The sequence below is a fragment of the Schistocerca serialis genome, chromosome 4 (genome assembly GCF_023864345.2).
Source record: "Schistocerca serialis cubense isolate TAMUIC-IGC-003099 chromosome 4, iqSchSeri2.2, whole genome shotgun sequence".
NCBI classification, from domain to species: domain Eukaryota; kingdom Metazoa; phylum Arthropoda; class Insecta; order Orthoptera; family Acrididae; genus Schistocerca; species Schistocerca serialis.
Window position 1 is genome coordinate 754,811,902 of NC_064641.1, and position 23,705 is coordinate 754,835,606.

At 40.5% G+C, this 23,705-nt stretch overlaps 1 protein-coding gene across 1 annotated transcript in view; it reads right to left on the reverse strand.

Moving 5' to 3' along the window:
* The window catches only part of LOC126474748 (dynein beta chain, ciliary-like), a 734,368-nt gene that overhangs the window by 621,507 nt on the left and 89,156 nt on the right, over positions 1 to 23,705 (reverse strand). Inside the window, exons 10-11 of the mRNA XM_050102225.1 lie at positions 19,446 to 19,556; positions 10,656 to 10,810 (exon numbers count right to left, since the gene is read on the reverse strand). Coding sequence (XP_049958182.1) covers positions 10,656 to 10,810; positions 19,446 to 19,556 — 266 coding nt within the window. The remainder of the gene's footprint in view (positions 1 to 10,655; positions 10,811 to 19,445; positions 19,557 to 23,705) is intronic.

A 23,705-nucleotide genomic window follows, 5' to 3' on the forward strand; every position in this document is an offset into this window, starting at 1 on the left:
TAATATTGCGAAGTTAGATAGGTTTACCTTTATTGAACAATATTTTCATCTCTATAGAGTGGGTTAACCAATTAACGGAAGACTTAGAAGATGCCACAGGTCTATTGAAGAGACTACCTGCATTACACTTGTCGTCTTCTTCTGGAGTATTGCTATGCGGCCTGGGATTCGCATCAGACAAGAGTGACGGAGGACATTGAGAAAGATGAAAGAAAAGCAGCTCGTTTTATATTACCGCGAAATAGGTGACAGAGTGCCACAGATATGATACACGGGCTGGGGTGGCAATCATTTCGTAGGGGCGGGTTATTCTCATGAACTTTCAATCACCGAGTTTCTCCTCTAAATGAGAAAATATCTTATTGGCGCTCACCTACATTGTAAGAAATGATCATTCTATTAAAATAACAGAAATTAGAGCTCGCACAGAAAGATTTAAGTGTTCGTTTTGCTTGCACACTGTTCAGGAGTGAAATGATAGAGAAATAACTTGAAGGTGGTTCGACAAACGCTCTGCCAGGCACTTAATTGTGAACTGCAGAGTGCTCGTGTAGCTCTAGGCGTGTAGGTGTAGTAATCACACTGGACAAAGAACTCGTCATCCTCAAGAGGCATTTTGCTAATATCCTGTAACACCACTTCTGCCAGACTTCACAATGTCCTCATTTCGGTGGAAAAGAGAATCCACTATCTTCTTCAAGTATGCCATATTCATAACGATACACTCATTAGTGATTAGACCCCGTTGAGTTACCAAATTGAAGGGTATAATACATGTTACATTCCACCAGCTGTCCTAATAAGTTCAGACAATTTCTGTGAGAGTGAGATCAGCTATTAAGTGGGCCAGTCGAGATGCCCTGGGGTGTCGCAATCAATGAGTTTAGTCAAAAAATATGCTCCTATTAGATAAGAGTAGAAAGGTCATAGGAATATTCTGTGACATGACAAAAGCTTTCGATTCAGTGAACCACTCCTTACTTCTACGCAAATTACGTTTATACTGAAAGAGAGACACTGCTTTACAATGGTTCAGCTTTAACAGAATAGGGAACAAAGAACAACAATAACTTCAAATTCAAGAAATTGGTCCTCAAACTAGAAAATAATTGGCCAAGAATTCAGCAGGATTCGATATTCTGTCCTATCTGTTCCTTTTCTACGCAGACGACCTACCACTTGATACTGATGCTCATTCAGTTTTGTTTGCTGCCGATACATCATTTCTAATTGAAAATGAGGTGACTTAGGAAATTCCAGAACTTGTCATAAATATTTGAGAGAAATTTGAATCTTGGTTCCATCAAAATGGACCGAAAATAAATGTAGCTAAAACAAAAATGAAGACATGTGAAGCTAAATCGTTAGAATGAAATGCAATAAAGGTAGCTTCAAATGATCAGGATATCACAGAAGTGAGCCACGTTAAGTTCTTAGGCATAAGTCTTCATATAAATTTAAATTCGAAGGCACACATAGGCTTTTAACAAACAAACTTAACAGCCTACTTTTGCAGTGTTTATTTTATCAGGTGCCACAAGCATAGACATCAGAAAGATAGTCTAGTGCTCTTGATTTCACGGCAAAAACTTCAGGAGAAATTCAGCGAATGTCATGAGACTCGTAGTTATATATATAAAAAAATTAGGAACAGTGTGTTGCCATTGTTACAAAATCTAAATATACTATATATTCCTTCCCTTTACATATATGAGGTATTGTTGTCCTTATATATAAATCAACATACACTTAACTCTTACCATTTCCACCAAAACTGCAGCACTCGCCACAGAGAGAATTTTAAATACCCAACTACTGTTTAAAACCCTATGCCCAAACACCAGAGTTCTTTATGTTCAAAGAACCTGAATGAGAGTGTCCAAATGTGGTACAAAATAACCCTAAAAATATCACAGAACCACCTTCGGCCTCAATAGAGGCCTACTTAGACACACTGCTCGTTAAACGCCTCAATGACCCATCAGTGCACTCCACGCTTTTCAACTTTTGAAAAGAGGCAAAATCTCGACTCATTGGACCACAGTACACGCCTCCATTCAGCTAAAGCTCAGTTCATGTTTTGTGTGGCCCATTTATTCTGTTTCTGCTTTTATAATGTGTAAAAGGTTATGAGTAAGACTAACTAATTTGCATCTGAATTTAAAAAATTAGTAAAAAATAAAAAAGAACACTCCTAAATAGTCAGCATGCAGCCATATTTACATAATGTATAATGCGAATGTATAATGACTTTTGTAAAATAAAGAACAACCACCTCGAGTCACAAATTGTGATTTTATTTTAATGCACGATCCATTTCGAGCCCTGGGGGCTCATCTTCAGGTGCTTTGACAGTCTACATCAATTTTTCGCCAAATTTAGATTATTTCTGGCCCCAGTAAGATTGCTGTGATATACAGTCAGATCTACAAGACAGTGTACGCTATAATTTTAAATGTAATGTCCGCAGCGATATCTCTCGTAGTTGCCTCTAATCCATAATCAATGCGCTTTTGCACATTGTATAGATTAAGTGTGGGTTGACTGTTTCGTTTTGTCGGTTGTAGTTGAAAAAGAGGGCAAAATATCTGAAGCATCACAAGGCAGCGTTCCTTGTAAATCACTCAAAATTATCAAAGCTTTCGTACGGAGCTGCTGCTAAAATTCTTTGAAAGTCAAAGACATTTGTTGCGAAGTGGGTCAAATGATATTTAGAGTTTGGAAATGTGGTTTATTTGCTGGAGAGAGGGCTAAGGTGCCAAGCTATAATCGATAATGGTGGTGATTGGATCAACTACTAGGTAATTATGCAATTAATACTAACATGTATTATCGTGTAAACTTATATCTATAATGGTGTCTTTTATTTCATACAGATAATGGCGTATACTTCCTTGTGGAACTGACTAATAAAGTGGCACGCTGTGAATCAGGTTTACGAAACAGAGACAAATCGAAAAATAATTTACTGTTTCCTGTAGTTGATACATGGTTTTCAAGTATGGTAGGAGTAGACATACTTATATACATATAAATACTTTCCATTCTACACCACATTTGTAAACACAATTCAAAACAAGAATTTTCAACGTAAAGTTGTTGCATTTTTACAAATACACAGGTGTTAAAGTGCGCGTCATATATCTTGGCGGCCGAGTCTGCGCATCTGACGTCACAAAACACAGTCAGCCAATGAACAGAGAACGACGTTGCCAGAGCTCGACAGCAGTGCAGAGCATGGACGAGTGTCTTCAGTTTTAGAAACGTTCAGTCATAAATAAAGTAATAGAACAAAAGCAATGTCTTGATAGCAGACTTTCTTTTACAGAAAGTTTGGAAAAAGCATTCTTTATACCAATTGCTTCATATTCTATTAATTAATTAAACCAAACAAGCAATAAGACTCCTAATTCAGGCGATAGCAAAGAAAAGAGTCCGTATGGAGTTACACTGTTTGATGAGCTGAGGTAGTGGAACGGTTAAGATGTTAGGCTGCGAAGTGAAAGGTTATGAGTTCATACCTCGTGCGGTGCTTAATATTTTCTTTATTTAAAAACAATATTGGAGTGCCTTACTTCACGAATTTTATTCGTTTGAATGAAATTTCTAGTGCTTTGCCTCTTCATTAACTTTTTCGCTGCTGCAGACACGTGCTCCCCGCATTCCGCGCTGTGCGCAATTTTGTCATCACTGCACTTCTCGCCTGTGCAGACACATGGTGTTCCCACTGCTTTGACACACTTATCATTCGATTTCACAAAAACTATTTGGCCAAAAAATTTGATTTTTACACGTCTTCTTGCCTGATACCTTCCCCCCATAAATGACGTAATTTTGTTTTGATGTGCAGCATTAAATGTAGTAAAACATTGCACGAAATTTTGAAGAGTTTGCAGAGGTAAAAGTCCATAGCGTATACTTTCCGTATGGTCGATTTTAGTTGCCACAATGTTGAGAATGAAATGTGGACAAGATACCTAAATTTCATATAATATTTACTGTATAACAATATCTCATTTAATTTAAGTACCACATAGGTGTTGTATGTAATATTGAGAAATATTTCGTCTTTCGCGACTGTAATAAAAGTTTTTATATACACACGGCGCGTTTGGCTTTATTTTAAAATACTTCCATCGGTGAAAGGTATGGCACATGCACAATGGTATTCATGTTCTATTTCTTGTTTTTGTTCCACAGTCGCAGTTTTACCAATGGTATTGAAATATATCCCTCTTCTGCAACTGTAATAAGCGACTTATTTAGACCAGACGCGTTTCTCTCTTTTGAAGCATCATAAGAGGACTGTATTTTGTGTCCTCCATTGCCAAGTCACCTTTCGTAGTTTTGTGCTGCGGTAGCACAATATTCAACGTTTGTGTTGGCTCATCAGTGTTTTAGCAAATAAATGCTGTTTGTGTGTGTCACACACAAAATTATATTTGACATAGTTCTGAGCACTTCACTGACAGATGGTATATTCAAGTCCTAATATTTTTGTAAGTCCACAGTTTTGTTTAATGTATTTTGTCTACTTCCTGTTGATTGATTGAAGTGCTTTAAAATAAAGCCAAACGTGCCCAGTATAAGTAAAACTTTTGTTACAGTCGCGAAAGGTGGAATATTTCTCAATATTACATACGACACTTATGTGGTACTTAAATTAAATTAAATATATAGGTATCTTGTCCACATTTCATTCTCAACATTGTGGCAACTAAAATCGACCATACGGAAAGTATACTCTGTGGACTTTTACCTCTGCAAACTCTTGAAAATTTCGTGCAAAGGTTTACTATATTTAATGCTGCATAATAACTGCGTTGAACATCGAAACAAAATTAAGTCATTTATGGGGGGAAGGTATCAGTCAAGAAGATAGGTAAAAATCTAATTTTTGAGCCAAATAGTTTTTGTGGAATCGAATGATAAAGAGTGTCAAAGCAGTCGGAACACAATGTGTCTGCACAGGCGAGCAGTGCAGTGACAAAATCGCGCACAGCGCGGAATGCAGAGAGCACGTCTTTGTAGCAGCGAAAGGGTTAATGCGGCCGTGGTGGCTTTACTTCATGAACTGCGCGCCCCCCCCCCCCCCCCTACACGTAAGCTTGCGAACTATGCTATACTATGGCGCTGCTTCTATTGGCGCGTGCGTCGTGTGCAACTGGCAACGCAGCAATCTCCAGCGTCTGGGCGGGCATGCGCGAGGCGCCAAGATATAAGAATTGAACTATACTATTTCAAAGGAGGTACGAAGTTGTAATATTATTAATTATACATAATTTATTTATAATCTTTTTGTGAATATGTCACATATGTTATCAAATGTTTGCAATATTAAATATGTGTTTCTATAGGAAAACATAAACTTTTAAAACTACTGAAAAACCTGAGGCTACTAAACTCCATTAATTCATTCAAACCGTTTTCAGAATGTTTTTCTCTGTGTAACATTGTGTCTAATTGTTCTAGTAGATCAAAATTTGTAAGATTATTTTTGTGTGGAGTACAGTTAGGCTGTTATGAATGTCATGCAGTCTGTGTCTGTTTAGGTACATGTTGTTAGCGATTATGGATATCTCAAGGTGGTTAAGTCTAAAAGAATCGGTGTGTTGCTCGTAATGGACAGGGAAAATACTTCTTGTTTTGCCTAAGTGAAATGTAGGACGACTGATACTTTGTACTTTATATAATCCACTGTCTTCTTTTGTTGGGTGTTGGTTAAGTCTAAAAGAATCGGTGTGTTGCTCATAATGTATAGGGAAAATACTTGTTGTTTTGCCTCAGTGAAATGTAGGGTGACTGTTACTTTGTACTTTATATAATCCACTGCCTTCTTTTGTTGGGTGTTGATGTTTAGTGTGTGAGGTAAAGGGTGTCCAAGTTTGTTGTTTGAGGAGAAGGTTACTATAATGTTACTGTTTCTAAGTTAGGAATTTTTGTGATGCTATGTCTAAATTGGGAATGTTTGTGAAAATATGTATTGCATCAGTTGTTAATCATGTAGTGCTTCTATTACCCAAGTTGGTTTGTATGTTGTTGGATAGTCTGTCAACTGATTTTTCTGAATACCCATTATTTATAGTAATTGCTTTGATGGTATACATTTCTTCTGTTAGTGCTTTGGGTTTTATACGTAAAGTGTGTGTGCCGTGATCAACATGGATCTAAATGCAGCATACTTATGTGATTAGGATGGTGTGATGGTGTGATGATTTGTGTACTATGGTATCAGTGTAGGTCAGTTTTATATATATATATATATATATATATATATATATATATATATCTGTGTGTGTGTGTGTGTGTGTGTGTGTGTGTGTGTGTGTGTGTGTGTGTGTGTGTTCTTGCTGTTGACAGTTTTGAAGTCAAAGAAATTTATAGACTGGTTTCTTTCATGTTCAGCTGTGAACTCTGTTTTATTGTGCAGTGAACTGAATAATGAAAGAAGTTCGTCAAGTTCATATTTTGTGCCTTCAGACAGGAGGAAGGTGTCATCCACATATTTTCTGTAATAAACAATTTTTTCAGCAAGTTTATTTTTCCCTTCAGAAAAATTATTATCTAAGTAGTTGATGAAGATGTATGCCAAATAGCTTGACATGTTGTTTCCCTTAGCCAAACCTTCTTTCTGTTGGTAGGTTTTATCATTAAATGAGGTGCAGCTGTAAGATAGTACTAGCTGAAGCAAACTGACCAACTCCAAAATTTCTTGTATGGTTAGTTTTTTGTGCTTGATGAGGTTTCTTCTAATAATTTCAATTGTCTCTTTGATAGGTAGATCTGTGAATAGGTTAACAATGTCAGATGAGGCAGATCTAGCTTCTCTGGGGATTTTTACATCTTTTATGAGCGTTGTTAACTCGTGTTTATGGAGTATGTGGTTTCTAAGTGTAAAATTCCCTGTGAATGTTATTTAATAGTTGGTAAAGATTGTATGCTGGTGTATGCTTGCAGTTAACAATCAGTCTACCTAGACAATTAGGTTTGTGGATCTTTGATTGTGCACTGAGTTTGGAGTCAGTGGCGTTTATGAATGTGAACTTTTCTACTTATTTATCAGATAGGAGGCAGTTAGATTGGTTAATCAGTTTCTTCAATTTTTCTGGAATTTAGAGGTTGGATTCCAGAGAAAAATAAAGAAAATGCTTAACTAATACAACTTATTCCTATCTCATAAACAACAAAAAATTCCACATTAATGGCCACCACTATCCCCCAGACTCAAAGCAAAACTAAAGTCCATGAACCTAACTCTCCAGCTAGACTGAGTGTTAACTCAAAGAATACACCAGTGTACCAACTTTACCAGTCATTAAACAATATTCTCATGGGATGTTTGAAACCACATACTCAATAGAAAATAAACAAAAGTTAACAGATATGCACAATTACTGATTTTGTATAGTCACACTACAGTTTTTTTCCACATGGTCATAATATTGGATTATGTATATATGTTTCTTTTCTGTGACAAGAAAAATACGTTATCAACAAATTCTGATGATGATAGTAAGAAGTTTCTATATTAGAACTACTTAAAATTAATCTGCAAAATGTGCTAGTGAAAGCTCATAACATTGTGATATTCAAGTTAGTCTGTGATAGCAAAATAATTCACTAATATATCATACTTCCTCTATAGATGCGACTATTTAATCACGAAAAATGAACTTCACCAGATGTCGTTTAAGACTAAGCAGTATGAGACTATTATAAAAAATGAAAGAAAGCCTTTTTACATAAAACTAACATTTTTGCAGTTACTTGTCAGAAATTTGACACCCATAAAGTAGACTTTGTCTATCAATTTCTGGCACTTTTCTTGATACCATAAATTCCATTTATTTTGCCCCAGTCATATTATTTACGTCATCAGATGCACCACACTGTCATCAGCGGCCTTTTTGAACAATGAATTAGGCGTTACCTGCAAGGACCTTTCGATTTCATATAAAAATGTTAAGGAATAGTTTTTAAATCTATAACCTGGATGTGAAACCATAACCTATGTGTAAAAATGGACAAATCATGTAATAATTCAGGACACCCACTGAAGATGCCTTGTAAAAAAGGCGAAACGCGTCTGGGTGCATAAATAAAATAAAAATTTCGATTTGCAGCATGCAAAAAAGGCATTTTCTTTGAAACAACTGCAATTTTTGAACCTCATTTGAACCTAGGTTTATTTGCAGAATCATTTTCTTCCGAAGTAACATTATTCCTTCCTTTTGATTCTTTCCGATACGTTATGGGAAGTTTTTAAACGTCTCCTACTGTATCAATCTTTCCTGATGGTCGTTGCTGAGTGACAAGGAATGGATACAGAGCATCATTTGGAACACCAGCTTTGTTATATGGGAATATTCTAGGTTTTGAAAAATGTATTACAGATTAATGGTGGTTTGGAAGGCGTCAGAATAAGCATTGGCTAAGAGCCTGTTGAAATCATGGCAATCTGGTTTTTTCCAGGAAGTTTAGGCAAGAAAAAGACCAACTGCTTCCTCTAAGTTTCCTTTAACGCCTTATAAACACCCATGGCCAATAGCTGAAGAAGACGAGTGGTGTGCGCCGGTAAAGTCACAGTAGGTACTAGGTTTTGGAATGTCATGAGCAGCGTTTCCGGAGTCATCGGTCGATAAGGGGGAATGTTTTCCAATAACTGCTTGAACCATTCCTGAAATATTTCCACATTTGTCCAGTCTTTTGGGGAAAGACGAACTGGTGGTACCTTGGCTGATTTAGTTAGTTTTTCATCCTCATCATCATTGGGACGATGCTCATGCTGGAGACATTTATACCACAAAGAAATGAGCTCTGGTGGCTCCCCAGTCACCGGAGAACGAATGAAAACCCTGTTTCATCACATCTCCAAAGCCGTGAGAACTTACTTCATTTATTACGTTCAGCCATTAGCTTTTTTACAATAAAATATCGATGCCGTAGAAGAGCTCACAAGTGAAAAATTTTCTGGTGTCCTGAGGGTTAAACCGTATCTTTGTTTCAATTTATCCCACCAGTACTAGACAGCAATTTCCTTTACTTTTAAACACGGGTGGTTAATTCCTCCTGTTTCAGAGAGCCTATGACCCCTGGGTCGAATTTTACAAGCAGAAAGTCCGAAACCTAAAGACTACATAATGATCACATATTTAATAACTTTTACTTCCATTTCAAGCGACATAACACGGACTTTCTATTTTTGCAACAGTCTCACTATCTCGATAGGCCAAAAGTTTCACACTCCTTACGGGATCCGAAAATGTTTACTTATTCCTTCATCAGCCGCAATGCTTGTTAAGAGTTTCAAATCAATAGGAGCGTAAATCTTTTCTCCACTTGGTCACCATCACTGTTCGCAAAACCCAAGAAAAACGGATGCAACACTAAGCTTCCACATTGTAAACCTTTAATGTTACATGAATCCAATTTTTACATGTGATGCACTAGTGTCTTACCTTCAGTCTACCGAGTGATCAAAAAGTCAGTAAAATTTGAGAACGTAATAAACCACGGAATAATGTAGATGTAAAAATTGACACACATGCTTGGAATGACATGGGGTTTTATTCGAACCGAAAAAAATACAAAGGTCACAATATGTCCGACAGATGGCGCTGGACAGCAAAACTGCTACCGTGACGGGTGAGAGGTACGCCGATATGTTACAGAATCGCATCATCATCAGCCTGGCTGATAAACACCTGCAAGAACGTACGATGTTTATGCAGGATGGCGCTCCACACCATATTGCTAGACGCGTGAAAAATCTCTTGCACGTGTCGTTCGGTGATGCCGTGTGCTCAGCCGCCACTTTCGTCATGCTTGGCCTCCCAGGTCCCCAGATTATTGGCTTTGAGGTTACCTGAAGTCGCAAGTGTATCGTGATCGACCGACATCTCTAGGGATGCTGAAAGAGAACATCCGACGCCAATGCCTCACCATAACTCCGGACATGCTTTACAGTGCTGTTCATAACATTATTCCTCGACTACAGGTATTGTTGAGGAATATGGTGGACATATTGAGCATTTCCTGTAAAGAACATCATCTTTGCTTTGTCTTACTTTGTTGTGCTAATTATTGCTATTCTGATCAGATGAAGCGCGATCTGTCGGACATTTTTTGAACTTTTGTATTTTTTTGGTTCTAATAAAACCCCATGTCATTCCAAGCATGTGTGTCAGTTTGTACCTCTCAATCTACATTATTCCGTGATTTACTCAGTTTTCAAATTTATACTGACTTTTTGATCACCCGGTATGTCAATACGCAATTTTTGAACCGAAAATTCTGTTCATATGAAAATAATATGCCCACTACTGATCTCACTGAAGGAAAATGACCACCACCCAAGTATTCAAGAAAGAATGTCCAAAATCTTGTATAAGGGATAAAAGATGGCGTGTCAGAGCTCGTTGGAGTCCTGTATTCTTCTGACATCTGTTGGCGAAATCTTGAAACTTTTCGGAGTTCAGGCAACTTTGTGAATGGGGAAATACGAACTACCACGGATTAACTAGATATCATGAAGTAACGTTAATTTACCCTATTTGTTGAAACTACCCAACGCTGAGAATACATGTCTTGTTAGTCGTTCGATACGAGCAAGTGCTAATGTCGTGTGCAGTGGGGTGAGGTGGTCGTGTACTTACGGGTGCTGCAAGGCGACGAATGAGTTGACGGGCGCCGAGATGCGCTTGCGGAGCATCTCGGACCAGCGCAGGGCGCCCGCCACGGGCGGCATGCACTTGTCCACCGGCATGAAGCCCCACCGCTGCAGCTGACCCATCTGCTCCTCGTACAGCTCCTGCAACAGCCGGCGGAATCGTGGGCATCCGAAAAAGTTTATCAAGGGAGAGGCGAGACGCTAAAATGGCCATTTTTATGTAAATGAGTTGGTTGATGACACCTCTTGTCATGCCACAACTAAATTTGGTAGGTGATACAGAGAACATACTATATTCCAGAGAATTGCTAGTTGTCCAGTTACTTTTAGAAGTACATGAAATTTCTATAATGAATAGAAACTTCGTACTCCAGATTCCTGGGTGAGGGGCTGAACAGCGAGACATGTTGAGTGATTACTGGGAAAGACATGCAGATGTCGAGTACTGATGACAGACACTGTTATCAGCACCTGACAGAATCCTCATTGTGCGTCTCCATATTGCCATCTGCTCGAAACGTGCAGCATACAGACTTGTGGAGCGTTTGTTCTGACTGCCCTGATGCTGGATTGTATGGGAACGTGAGAGCCGTCATACTGGTAGTCAAGGTGCTGGACGACCACAAGCTAGGAACACCGTACTGTGCACCAAGCACATCGTAGCCTCTTCACGTGTGGGTCAGCCGTCCAACAAGTAATGGACTCTGCAACATACTGTGTCATCCCGGACCATTAGTCAGAAACTAGCAGCGGATAGGCTAGCGAATTACCGTTCCATGCGTTGGCTGCAGTTAACAACACGAAGCAAACAGCTTCGTTTGGAATGTTTCCGTGGCCTGATGAATCACGGTGCTGCACTACCTCGCACCACCATCTTTGGGTTTTGGAGGGGGGGCAAGGATGATACCGTGTTCCGTCCGTGCTATGAGTGAGACCGGCCGCTGGAACACTTAGAGTTTGAGATTTTACAGCCAGCGCCTTGTGCACTGCTACGAAAGCGACATCTGACGTGTACCAGTCATGGTCAGCGCCAAATCCTTATGTCATTTTTACAAGCGTGACATTGTTGTATCAGTCGGTTAGTCATGGAAAATGAGTCCACTACAACGGTCCTCGTGTATTATTCGTGACAGGCTGTGAGACTCGCCTGATACGACTGGTTATGTTTACACGCTGGCACCAAAATCGCGTTTTTTTTTTTTTTTTTTTTTTTTTTTTAGAGCTGATTGCTGTTCAATTTGGCACCTGAACGGTGAAAATTAGGTTATGAGGGACTGCCCTTCGTACATTAAGGAAGCACACGGGAGGGGGAGGATCAAAGGAAACGAAATTTCACGGGTTGAGGTAGTATGTTTTATTATTTCACTGATTACAAAATGGAGTATACGATCAGCAGTTGCATTTTTCCGTCAGTGTGTTGACGTCAGTATAGGAGAAACTATCTGTTAAGTCACTGCAGTTGAACTTAACATAATAAAAACACGTAAAACACAGGTATTTAAAAAATATATCGATAACAATCTACGCAAATGGCTGCCGTTTGTCTGCTCAATTGCAGTTGGCCAGGAAGCATGGACTGGTGATGAATGTCTTCGTACAGTGTTAAACGATGAATCGCGGTTCTGCGCTACCTCGTATCACCATCTTTGGTGAGTATGACAGCGAGCTGCGTTCCTTCACAGTATAAATCATAATTATTAAGAATATTTAAAAAATCTCCTTTTTCTCAATTTCTTTTCTTATTGGGGCTGGGTTGTGTCTGCTAATAGCAACAGAGCTCCGCAATTGCCATAGGCGCTTGCAGAATGTCTTGGGTAATCAGACAGTGAACAAAAGCACTGTGAGTCGTTGGGCGAGGGGCCTGTCACTATCGCAAAAACGTCGCGCAAACCTCACCGATCACACGCGTGCGGCACACAGCTGTGACTCCTGCAGTGTTGGGACGTGCGGACACTCTCATTCGAAGTGATCGATGGGTCGCAGTTAAACACCTCACTGCACAACTGGACGCCTCTGTTGGTAGTGCTGACACACTTGTCCACTCGTTGGGGCACTCAAAGGTGTGTGTCACCAGGATTCCTTTTCGCCTATCAGAAGACCATAAAGGGCAACGACAGAGCATCTGTGCGGAAGTGTTTCCGTGTTACGGGGCTGATCGTAGCAATTTTTTGTCGAATATCGTCTCAGGCGCTGAAACATGGGTTCAGCACTTTAAATCGGAAACAAAACGGCAGTCCGTGCAGTGTTGCCACATAACCTCTCCTCCGAAGAAAAAGTTCACAGTCGCAATCTCAGCCCATAAAGGCATGGTAATGCTCTTCTGGGAGTCTGAAGTGGTTATTCTGTTTGACGCCCTCCTCATGGTGCAACGATCAACTTCGAAGTGTACTGTGCTACCATCAGGAAAATGAAGAAACGACTTCAGCGTGTTCTTCGCCAAAAAATGCAAACGAACTTTTCCTTTCCCGTTACTGTTTAAGGCCACCCACAAGTCGGCGCACCCGAGAGTAGCTCACAAAACTTCATTAGGCTGTTCCTTCTCATCCATTCTACAGCCCAGACTCGCACCTTACGACGGCCTTATGTTGGCTCAATGAAGGGTGCATTCAATGAGAAGTAGTACGTCGATGAGGCAGAGATTATTAATGCAGCTCCGACGTCGTTTAGTAGAGTGATACCATACGGGCATACAAGCCTTTCCAGTAAGGTGCTACTAGGCCGTCGCGTTGCCGGAAATTATGTTTCAAAATGGGGTTCTGTAACCAAAGAGTGGGGAGTAATATGGTACATTTGTATTCTGAATAAAACCAACATGCTTTCACAAAAAAACTGCGTTGCAGTAGTTACTGAACATCCATCGTATAATGTTAATAATTCTTTTATTTGTTATCACAGCGACATGAGGTAATCGAAACGAAATAGTTGTGAGGAAATGTGTCCTGCGTAAAATATGACACCAGTCACGCCGTTAAACAAGCACACTGGTAGCAGTAGATGGTACTGAATTGGCACCAGACACTCACGTGACCATTCACTGTTGGCCTTGACGGTGAACTGGTGCATCTGCGACTGTCACGCAGTGTCAATCAGAGTGCTTTCACCATCACAGAAATTGTTGCTGTCAGTGAATGCGGATGCCTTTCAACGACTTTCCGAGGCAACATTGTAAAAGGAGTGGCTCAATGGGCATTTTGGGGTTCTCACGGTGGCAAAACAAAAAAGCTTCACCCTCTTCACTGGGCCAAACTCCATAGAAACTTGAGAGTAGCTGGATGGAGGCGAGTTAATGTGGGCGGACGAGTCCTGATTTTGCTTTTTGAAATTACGAAAGGCGTCGAGTGCACTGTAGGTGCAATGTGCTTAATCGGTGATGCGTGGAAGGTGTAGTTGACACCAGGGGTGATTCTGTGATGTTTAGTGGCGGCTTTCCACAACACGACTTGGACCCATGGAAATGAATGAAAAAAATGTTTTCGTAACATTCTCTGTGACCAAGTGTTGTCCTGTCCTATCCATAGTAGCAGATAAGTTTACTGTGGACTCTCCTGCCTTCTAAGAAGACAACAGCCGGGTTCGCAGGGCCGCACGCATAAGTTTCTGGTTGGACGAACAACCAAGTACCCTATCACAGGTCGACAGGCCCGCTAAGTCACTCAGTCTTAAAGTCCACTCATCTCAAAGCGGGAGAGCAGGAGCGAGAATCCCACTTCACGTGCGTGACAGTGTCCCCTCAGTGGGAACGGGAATGTCATTTTCTAGGCTTCTTCCTGTGTAATTGTCGGGAAACGTTTCCTATACGGGAGTTTCACTCAAAATAATAAACTTTTTTTAAAAATTTGAGCTAAGATTGTGTTTTACTTAATGTCTTCAGGTGAAGAAAAGGCTCTCGTTACTAGCTCTAGCTAAAGAGGATCATTGTGCTAAGTAAGTCATTAGAATAATAAGCAATAAGACAATAAATTACCAGACTATACCTTGTTTGTTATAAATTTTATTTTTTCACGAAACTAAGAATAACAATAGGCCTACATGAAATTAATACAAAACGTACAACTTCGAGGAATATCATACGCCCATGTCTGCGCTCCGTAGAGATATTAAAAGATTTTACATTTACTTCAGAATGACACCTGACTGTTTTGATTAAATTTGTAATTTAATTAAGAATGACATTAAAAAGCAATACACCAACTACGTATATGTGGTGTCTGTTCTTATGGACTTGTCCAAAAGAACAGAGACCATACTGATCGAATTGCCATTATGAATCAAGACACAAAGGTATTAAAGACATTAGCTGCTGGTAGTCATTTATTATATCGATGGGGAAAGTTGAAAATTTGTGCCTGACTGGGATCTGAACCCTGGAATCCTGATTTCTAGGAAGATGTGCTGGCCACTCGCCGTCCGGACACAGTGGTCAACACACCTGGCTGCATGTACTGCACTAGAGCACGCCTCCTATCACACTCTAATTCCGAACTCATCCACTCACTAAAAGGTGTGCTAGGATAGTCCGTGAAGTTTTGTGGACCCATGAGCCCATATGGCATAGTGATCAGCGCCTCTGCCTAGTAAGCAGGACATCCGGGTTCAAATCGTAGTCTGACACAAATTTTTTACTTTCCTCATTGATATAAATCAGTGCCCAATGGTAGTTAATGCCTTTAATTCCTATGTGTCTTGAATATACTAATTGTGAGCCAACATGCCCTGAAGAACGTCTTACAATGACATGTAGCGATGAAATGATTTGATAATTTCTTTTTTTCCATAAATACTTTCTCTGAAATTTGAAAACCCTCACACTGTTTCATACTATGCAGCAGAGATCTTCCATATTCCCTCTGTTGGATCATGCACCTATATTTCCTGTATTCGCTTACACATTGCTTTACATCGTGTACAACTATTGAAAACTTGATGCGAACTGTGTCCTGTTGTAGTATAGGAATGCCCAGTGACAAAATACCTAAAACCTTTTTTCGGGTGAACACCTTAAGAGGAAATGGAGGAATATAAGGGACACATATGGCAAGTGTTTGAGAACCAAGAAGCCCAAAACAGGTCAAAGTATCAAAAAAATACAAAATGACAGTGGGCCCCACGTATGGAAAAATTTTGGCAGTTTTTTGATTTTGCTATATTTACTTAATTAAATAAAATTTATTGATATGGTAATGTACAAAATACATGGAACATGAGTTGTAATTCTTTTATAAATGGTCTCACTTCTGATGACTGATTATACTGTGTTGTTAGTTCAGGAAATGGTAGAGATTGAGCGGCATGCGAGGAACTCGAGCAACGTCGAAGATATGAGAGCGAACATTCAGAAGGGAATATTTGTTCCTGTTAATGCAGCATTTCTTCTTCAGCCATGTTTTGTGGAAATTTTAATGTTCGCCTGCCTGTTTGGTGAAAATTGCTTCAGAGTCTGGGTGTAGCATGGAAAAATAATGTCAACGTCATCCACATTTGGGTCAGTTGTTTTACTTTTTAGGTACTCTACAACAACGTTACTCGAACACTTTTCTTCTGGTACGAGCTGTTTTGCTGTTAGCTTACGCTTCGTAGAACTATTTTTTGGTAATATGTCCACAGGATCAATATTTCCACCTTGAGGTTACGAAGCTACATCTTCAGGCGGTTGTTCTTCATATTGTTCCTCTTCATTAACATGTGTCCTATGAATTTCATGCCGATTTTGGTTACTTTCTTCATCTTCAATATTCGATACGATATCGACAAAAACAAAAAACTCCATACGCGGGGCCAACTGCCAATTTGCATAGATTTTTGGGTACCTGCACCTGGTTTATTCTTTTTACTTCTCAGATACCTGCCATAAGCATCTCTTATATTCCTCCACTTCTGTTTAAGCTGTTCACCTAAAAAAAATATTTCAGGTATTTGGCCGCTGGTGATTCCTGTAGCACAATCGGACACAGTTTTCGCGTCGAGTTTTCAACAGCTGGTTGTTACAGAATTTTGTAAAGGAATGTGTGAGCGAATGCAGGAAATGCAGGTGCATTCACCAACAGAGGGAACCTGGAAGACGTCTGCTGAAAAATATGAAACAATGTGAGGATTTCCAATTTGCAATGGCAGTATTGACGGAAAACATGTAAGTATGAAATGTCCAAATAACAGTGACTCTAAATACCACCGCTACTTAAAAAAGTATTCTATAGTTCTTTTGGCAATCATTGGAGCAGATTGCAATTTTTTATGTATTGACATTGGAGGTTACGGGAAAAACAGTGACAGAGATATTTTTGGACCTTCAAACAAGCGAAAAAGATTTGGAAGTTTCAAAATGAACGTGCCAAGAAAGAAAAGCCTTCCTAAGCAAGACGATTTCTGTTCTTATGTTCTTATAGGTGATGAAGGCCTTACACTAAAGGAATGTATTTGAGACCACTTCCCTATAGACAATCGAGACAAGATGCAAGGAAAAACTTTTATAGTAAAAGGTTATTCAAAGCGAGAAGAGTTGTAGCAAATGCCTTTGGGATTTTAGCTGAAAAGTTGAGAATTTTTTATAGACCAATTGAACTTCCTGTCAACAATGACACGTTAATTGTACGTAGAACTTGTATTCTTCAGAACTATTTAAGAACAATAGGCAATGAAGACGAAAATTTTGAATTACTGGAGCCAGCAGAACATTGAACAAATGCATTTCAAGATTTGGAACACGATTCAAGACGAGAGCCACAGTTTCGACGTTTCACATACTCGAAAAGAGTGTAAATTATCTCAATCAATAATTTTGATAAATTTAATCAATGTAATTTAAAACTTGTACAAAAACTGAAGTTGAAAATAGTTATGTACTTATCATCTTCACTAAGCTGCTTCCCAATGTGATCTCATATCCTCCACCCTTCTTCCTGTTATAGGTTGACCCTTACACAGAAGATTACCGCAACCAGCCACTTTTTACAAAGCTATTTATTTATTTAAACAGCACCGTTACCGGTTTCGAACCGAAAGGTTCGTCTTCAGACGGATAGTTCACGTTTTACATTGGATTTAGCCTTTTGTTTTCCCAACTGACGAAATTTCCTTGGTGTGGTGGTGCCCTACAACCAAAAACAGATGCCAAACAGCGTTTTTTTAGCTGTAATTGTGCCTTACAACGATCTTAAGTGATGAAAACAAATTATTATTATTAAAGGGAAGATGTTTCGGTTGCTTACGATGAAGAATCGGCGCCATTTCGCGTCAGTTGTGGAAACAAAAGGCGAAATCTAACGTAAAACGTGGACTAGCCGTCTAAGTGAATCTGTCGGTTCGAAACCGTTAACGGCGCTGTTTAAATAAATAAATAGCATTGTAAAAAGTGGTTGATTGCTGTAATCTTCTGTGTAAGAGTCAACCTATATTTTGTACCCAGGCACAGGCTCAAAATGTCAGTTTTTGACAAAACTACTTGTGGTGTGCGTGCTGTAAGACCTTCGGTACACACACTATCAGATTATTTGACTTGTCATTCTAACGAATAGGCGAGTGTCAGCAATATGTCTCGTGGTCTTATCGTGGCGTGTTTATCTTCTGCCGTTAGGTCAGACGATAGAAATGCCACTTGCACGCTTAGAGTAGCAGATTGGCGGTGACCAACTTTAAACAGAACTTGATTAATTTTCACACAAATTTATTAAAATAATAACAAGCATAAAAATTACTTAACTTGGTTCTGGATGCTATTTACAATTGAAAATATGAAGTTCCTTTGGTATTGGTACGTTAATCTTATTCTCACATATACCTCTATACTTGACCAAAGTGTCTATATATTTATCTTCATGGCTAAGTACAGGAATATGGTAATGTTATTAGGCACAGACTGAAACTTGACTATATAATGGTACAGACAAATGTAGAACTCGTACAGACTGGTACAGACTAATGCAGACTGGTACAGACTGGTGCAGACAAATGCAGACTGACTAATCGGAGGTCTGTACACTCATTATAATACCTCGCGCGTTCATGTATCACTGCGCAAGTGTGATCCGTGAAGAGAAAAGGTTCTACATTAGGAGCAATCTCATTGGCTGCGTTACATATTAATACGCGGATCGGCGGGAGCAGAATTAAGTCCGTCTCTATGGCAGCGCCAACTCGTTGTGCGGAGACGGACGATCGCTGCGCCTGCGCTGTTGGGCTTAGCCGGGTTGCGCTCTAGTGGGAAAGTTGTGTATGCGCTGACCACGCGGAACTATGTACACAACACTTGCTTCTTCCTGTTGTTCCTGTAATCCTCATTACTGAGGTCATACAGAAGTGGGTATTGCTTGACGAGAGTAAGGAGCTTCTCGGCTTGCGACACGGATGCGGAACGCGGGAAATACCGTGCACGATGCGAACTGTGACTGGGACGCAGCCGTGCGTGGCTGTACGGGCTCACATCGCGCAGCGCAAACACGTGTAGCAAATTTCCCGCTCCTGCCGTCCCGCGTTGGTGTGAGTGGAACTCTATTGCAACAGAAAATGGATGTGGACATTCGGAACAGTGGATGACAATATACAATCAACATCCCCACAATTCGGCAGCTTCAATGAATCTAATCGTAGAATGGTTTCAGCTGGCTACCGTATACCGGCCTCTCTCCTTTCCCGAATGAAGGCCATTATCAAGGATAATGCTACATGGTTTAGCGTGAAGTTTCCTAGGGTGATTAATTTTTTAATCAGCGTGCTTACCAAGTGGTAGGCTATAATGTCGAACAAATTAACACATTTTGCAGAAATATTTTAGCAGCTTTACCTCTGAGGTGGTGACCTCGGCATCCAGCATGTCGACGATGGCGTCATACCTGCCGGTGAACTCCTGCTTGATCAGAGGACGATCGAGCACCGAGCCCACGATCTCCACCAGCTGGAAAGCAACACGCGACACACCTCAGTACCTTCTCCAATATAATGATCCACTGCAAAAGAAAGTTGCTAATGTATAACATAATTCAGAATGCACGATGTATTTACTGGACTGTTGATACAAACACAAGGCAGCATTCTCAGTCGGTTGGTTGGTTGTTTTGGGGAAGGAGACCAGACAGCGAGGTCATCGGCCTCATCGGATTAGGGAAGGACGGGGAAGGAAGTCGGCCGTGCCCTTTGAAAGGAACCATCCCGGCATTTGCTTGGAGCGATTTAGGGAAATCACGGAAAACCTAACTCAGGGTGGCCGGACGTGGGATTGAACCGTCGTCCTCCCGAATGCGACTCCAGTGTCTAGCCACTGCGCCACCTCGCTCGGTTTCTCAGTCAGTATACGAGGAGATTCTTTCATTGAATCACTCTCTGATCTAGTCTATCGCCTGTTATGAATTACTTCGAAGAGAACGGTCTGTTGACAAACAGTCAACACGGATTTAAAAAAATATTGTTCTTGTGAAACACAGCTAGCTCTTTATACACTCGAAGTTTTGAGTGCTATTTAAAATGGGTTTCTAACAGATTTCCAAAAGGCTTTTGACACTGCACCTCACAAGCGGCTTGTAGTGAAATTGCGTGCTTGTGGACTAACACCGCAGTTATGTGACTGGATTCGTGATTTCCTAGCCGGCCGGAGTGGCCGAGCGGTTCTAGGCGCTTCAGTCGCTACGGTCACAGGTTCGAATCCTGCCTCGGGCATGGATGCGTGTGATGTCCTTAGGTTAGTTAGGTCTTTTGAACCATTTGAACCGTCATTTCCTGTCAGAGAGGTCACAGTTCGTAGTAACTGACGGAAAGTAATCGAGTTGCGTTCCCTAGGGTAGTATTATAGGCCCTCTGCTGTTCCTTATCTATATAAAGAATTTAGGGGACAATCTGAGTAGCCGCCTTAGGTTGTTTGCAGATGACGCTGTCCTTCATCGCCCAATATACTCATCAGGAGATCAAAACAAATTGCAAAAAGATTTAGAAAAGATATCTGAATGGTGCATGAATTGGCAGTTGACCCTAAATACATGAAAAGTGTGAGGTCATCCGCATGAGTGCTAAGAGGAACCCGTTAAACTTCGGTTAAATTATAAATCAAAAAAATGGTTCAAATGGCTCTGAGTACTATGGGACTTAACATCTATGGTCATCAGTCCCCTAGAACTTAGAACTACTTAAACCTAACTAACCTAAGGACATCACACAACACCCAGTCATCACGAGGCAGAGAAAATCCCTGACCCCGCCGGGAATCGAACCAGGGAACTCGGGTGCGGGAAGCGAAATTATAAATCAGTCTAATCTAAAGGCCGTAAATTCAAATAAATACCTAGGAATTACAATTATTAGCAACTTAAATTGGAAGGAACACATAGAAAATGTTGTGGGGAAGGCGTACCAAAGACGGCGTTTTATTGGCAGGACGCTTAGAAAATGCAAGAGATCTACTAACAGACCGCCTACACTACGCTTGTCCATCGTCTTTTAGAAGGAGTACATCGAGGAAGTTCAATGAACAGAAGGACGTTTTATATTATCGCAAAATAGGAGAGTGTCAAGAACGTGATACAGGATTTGGGGTGGACACCTTAAAAAAAAGGCGTTTTTCGTTGCGGCGGAATCTTCTCACGAAATTTAAATCACAACTTTCTCCTCCAATTTTTCTGACGCCGACCTACATAGGGAGAAACGATCATCATAATAAAGTAAAGGAAATTAGAGTTCGCACGGAAAGATACAGGTGTTCGTTTTTTCCGGGCACTGTTCGAGAGTGGAATAACACAGAATTATTGTGAAGGTGGTTCGATGAACCGTCTGCCAGGCACTTAAGTGTGATTTGCAGACGTAGATGTAGATGTAGTTGTTTAAAAATTATTACTGTTGCACGGTGTGAAATGTTCACAACTTCTGTTCCGGAATTGGTGGCATACAATTCTGGAAGCGTCGACTGGAATGTCATTATCCTTGTAACCTGATGCCCAAGCAGAGGCTCGCTTTAACTGATCATGAATATTCAGCTGTTGTAAACCTTAGGTGTTCTTCCCTGCAGTCACTTTTTTGCAACTCTTCACTCTTTGGGCAGCAGTTATAAGTTTTTAGGTTGGACTGCAGTTTGCTAAGATGGCGGTCAGTCAAGATAACAATGTGTTTAGTGTGCTTTCTTGTCAGGAATACTGGTCGATTGCAGATGTCTGCAGCTCCAAAAGGGATGGAAAGTATCACACATTCATAATGCGAATGTACTAACACAGATACCGACAGATCAGTGGAATAATGGAAAAATGAATAAGTAATCATTATCGTTTAGTTTTGGAGCTCTAACAACAGCCGTGTTTGCAGAATAATGGAAATTCCGCTAAAATCTAATTTAGACGAATATTAAGTGCACCATCTGCAGGGAAGTAACCAAAGTACACTGCTGGACATTAAAACTGAAACACCAGCAAGTATAACAACTAAAAAAATTTACTTATGGAGTGTATATAATGTTGTAGAAAGAATAAACGGTCAACTTTGTGGGTGATTTGAGGTTGCACCGGGTCTGAATTTTAGTACATAGAGCTGTCACCTGCGGCACCAAGAATGACTCTAATTCGAGTAGGCATGGAACCGAATACAGATGCGATGACATATAAGTGTACGCCACTGCATGGTGTTTCAGTTCTGGATCATACCAGAGTTCATCAATCTTTGCGGTTGGCGAATACTGACGTGTCATTCTCCAGGCAACCCCCCCCCCCCACCCTGCCCGCATCTCGTGGTCGTGCGGTAGCGTTCTCGCTTCCCACGCCCGGGTTCCCGGGTTCGATTCCCGGCGGGGTCAGGGATTTTCTCTGTCTCGTGATGGCTGGGTGTTGTGTGCTGTCCTTAGGTTAGTTAGGTTTAAGTAGTTCTAAGTTCTAGGGGACTGATGACCTAAGATGTTAAGTCCCATAGTGCTCAGAGCCATTTCCCGGCAACCCATGATCACATGTTTTCAGTGGATGAGATGTGTGGGGAACTTGCTGGCCAGGGTAACAGTTGAACTACGTCGAACGAGGTCATGACAGCAAGGCAACAAGCGGTCTTGTGTTGTCTTGTTGGAAAACAATGTCACGGAGACTTCTAACATAAGGGACTGCCACTAGCCTTAATACATCAGAAATATAGCGCCTACTGTCGAAATTACTGGCTATGCGAACCAGAGGTGATCTTGTCGTCCACCCAGTGGTGCTTTCAGGCCAGGGGTGTGACCAACTGACGACGATGTGTTGTGACAAGACGGTCTGTGCATCACCTCAAGGCATCGCATGTAGATAACACTTATCTGCTGTAAGTCTCTGTATTTCCATCTTTTTAGAGATGGTTGCGGGACTCGGCTGTTCGGTATAGGATGTCAAATTAAACATCTTTCAGCCGTCCAGTTTCCGAACTTATTTTATTTCGCTACCAGTTTCAGCGTTTTACTACGCATCTTCAGGACCCTGACCGATGTGTGGGAAGATTCTACCTCGGTTCTCATCAGAACAGTCAGCAGATGATTGCTGAAGTGATCGCTATAGCAAAGATCTACTAATACCAGTATTGCTAGCCATTGTTTTGATGAGAACCGAGACAGGTTCTTCCCACGCGTCGGCCAGGGGCCTGAAGATGGCGTACTAAAACACTGAAACTGATAGCCAGATAAAATAAGTTTGTAAACTGGACGGCTGAAAGGTACTTAATTTGACGTCCTATGTCTGCTGTAAGGTTAACGCTGAGGATTAAAATGGCTGTGTCCTGTTCCAACTCCAAGGAAAGCAGGTGTTGACAGATGTGAAAATTATCGAACTATCAGTTTAACAAGTCACGGCTGCAAAATACTAACACGAATTCTTTACAGACGAATGGAAAAACTGGTAGAAGCCGACTTCGGAGAAGATCAGTTTGGATTCCTTAGACAACTTGTGACACCGAGAAATACGATGAGAACGCCATGAATTTTACTACATTAAAACATTATGACATAACAGATGAGTTTAAGTTTTTTGCTAACAAATATGCATCAGTAATAATTAATAAAGTAGTAACATATGTATATAGAATTAATGTAAGAGTGGAACGTTTAACATTGTATGATAGA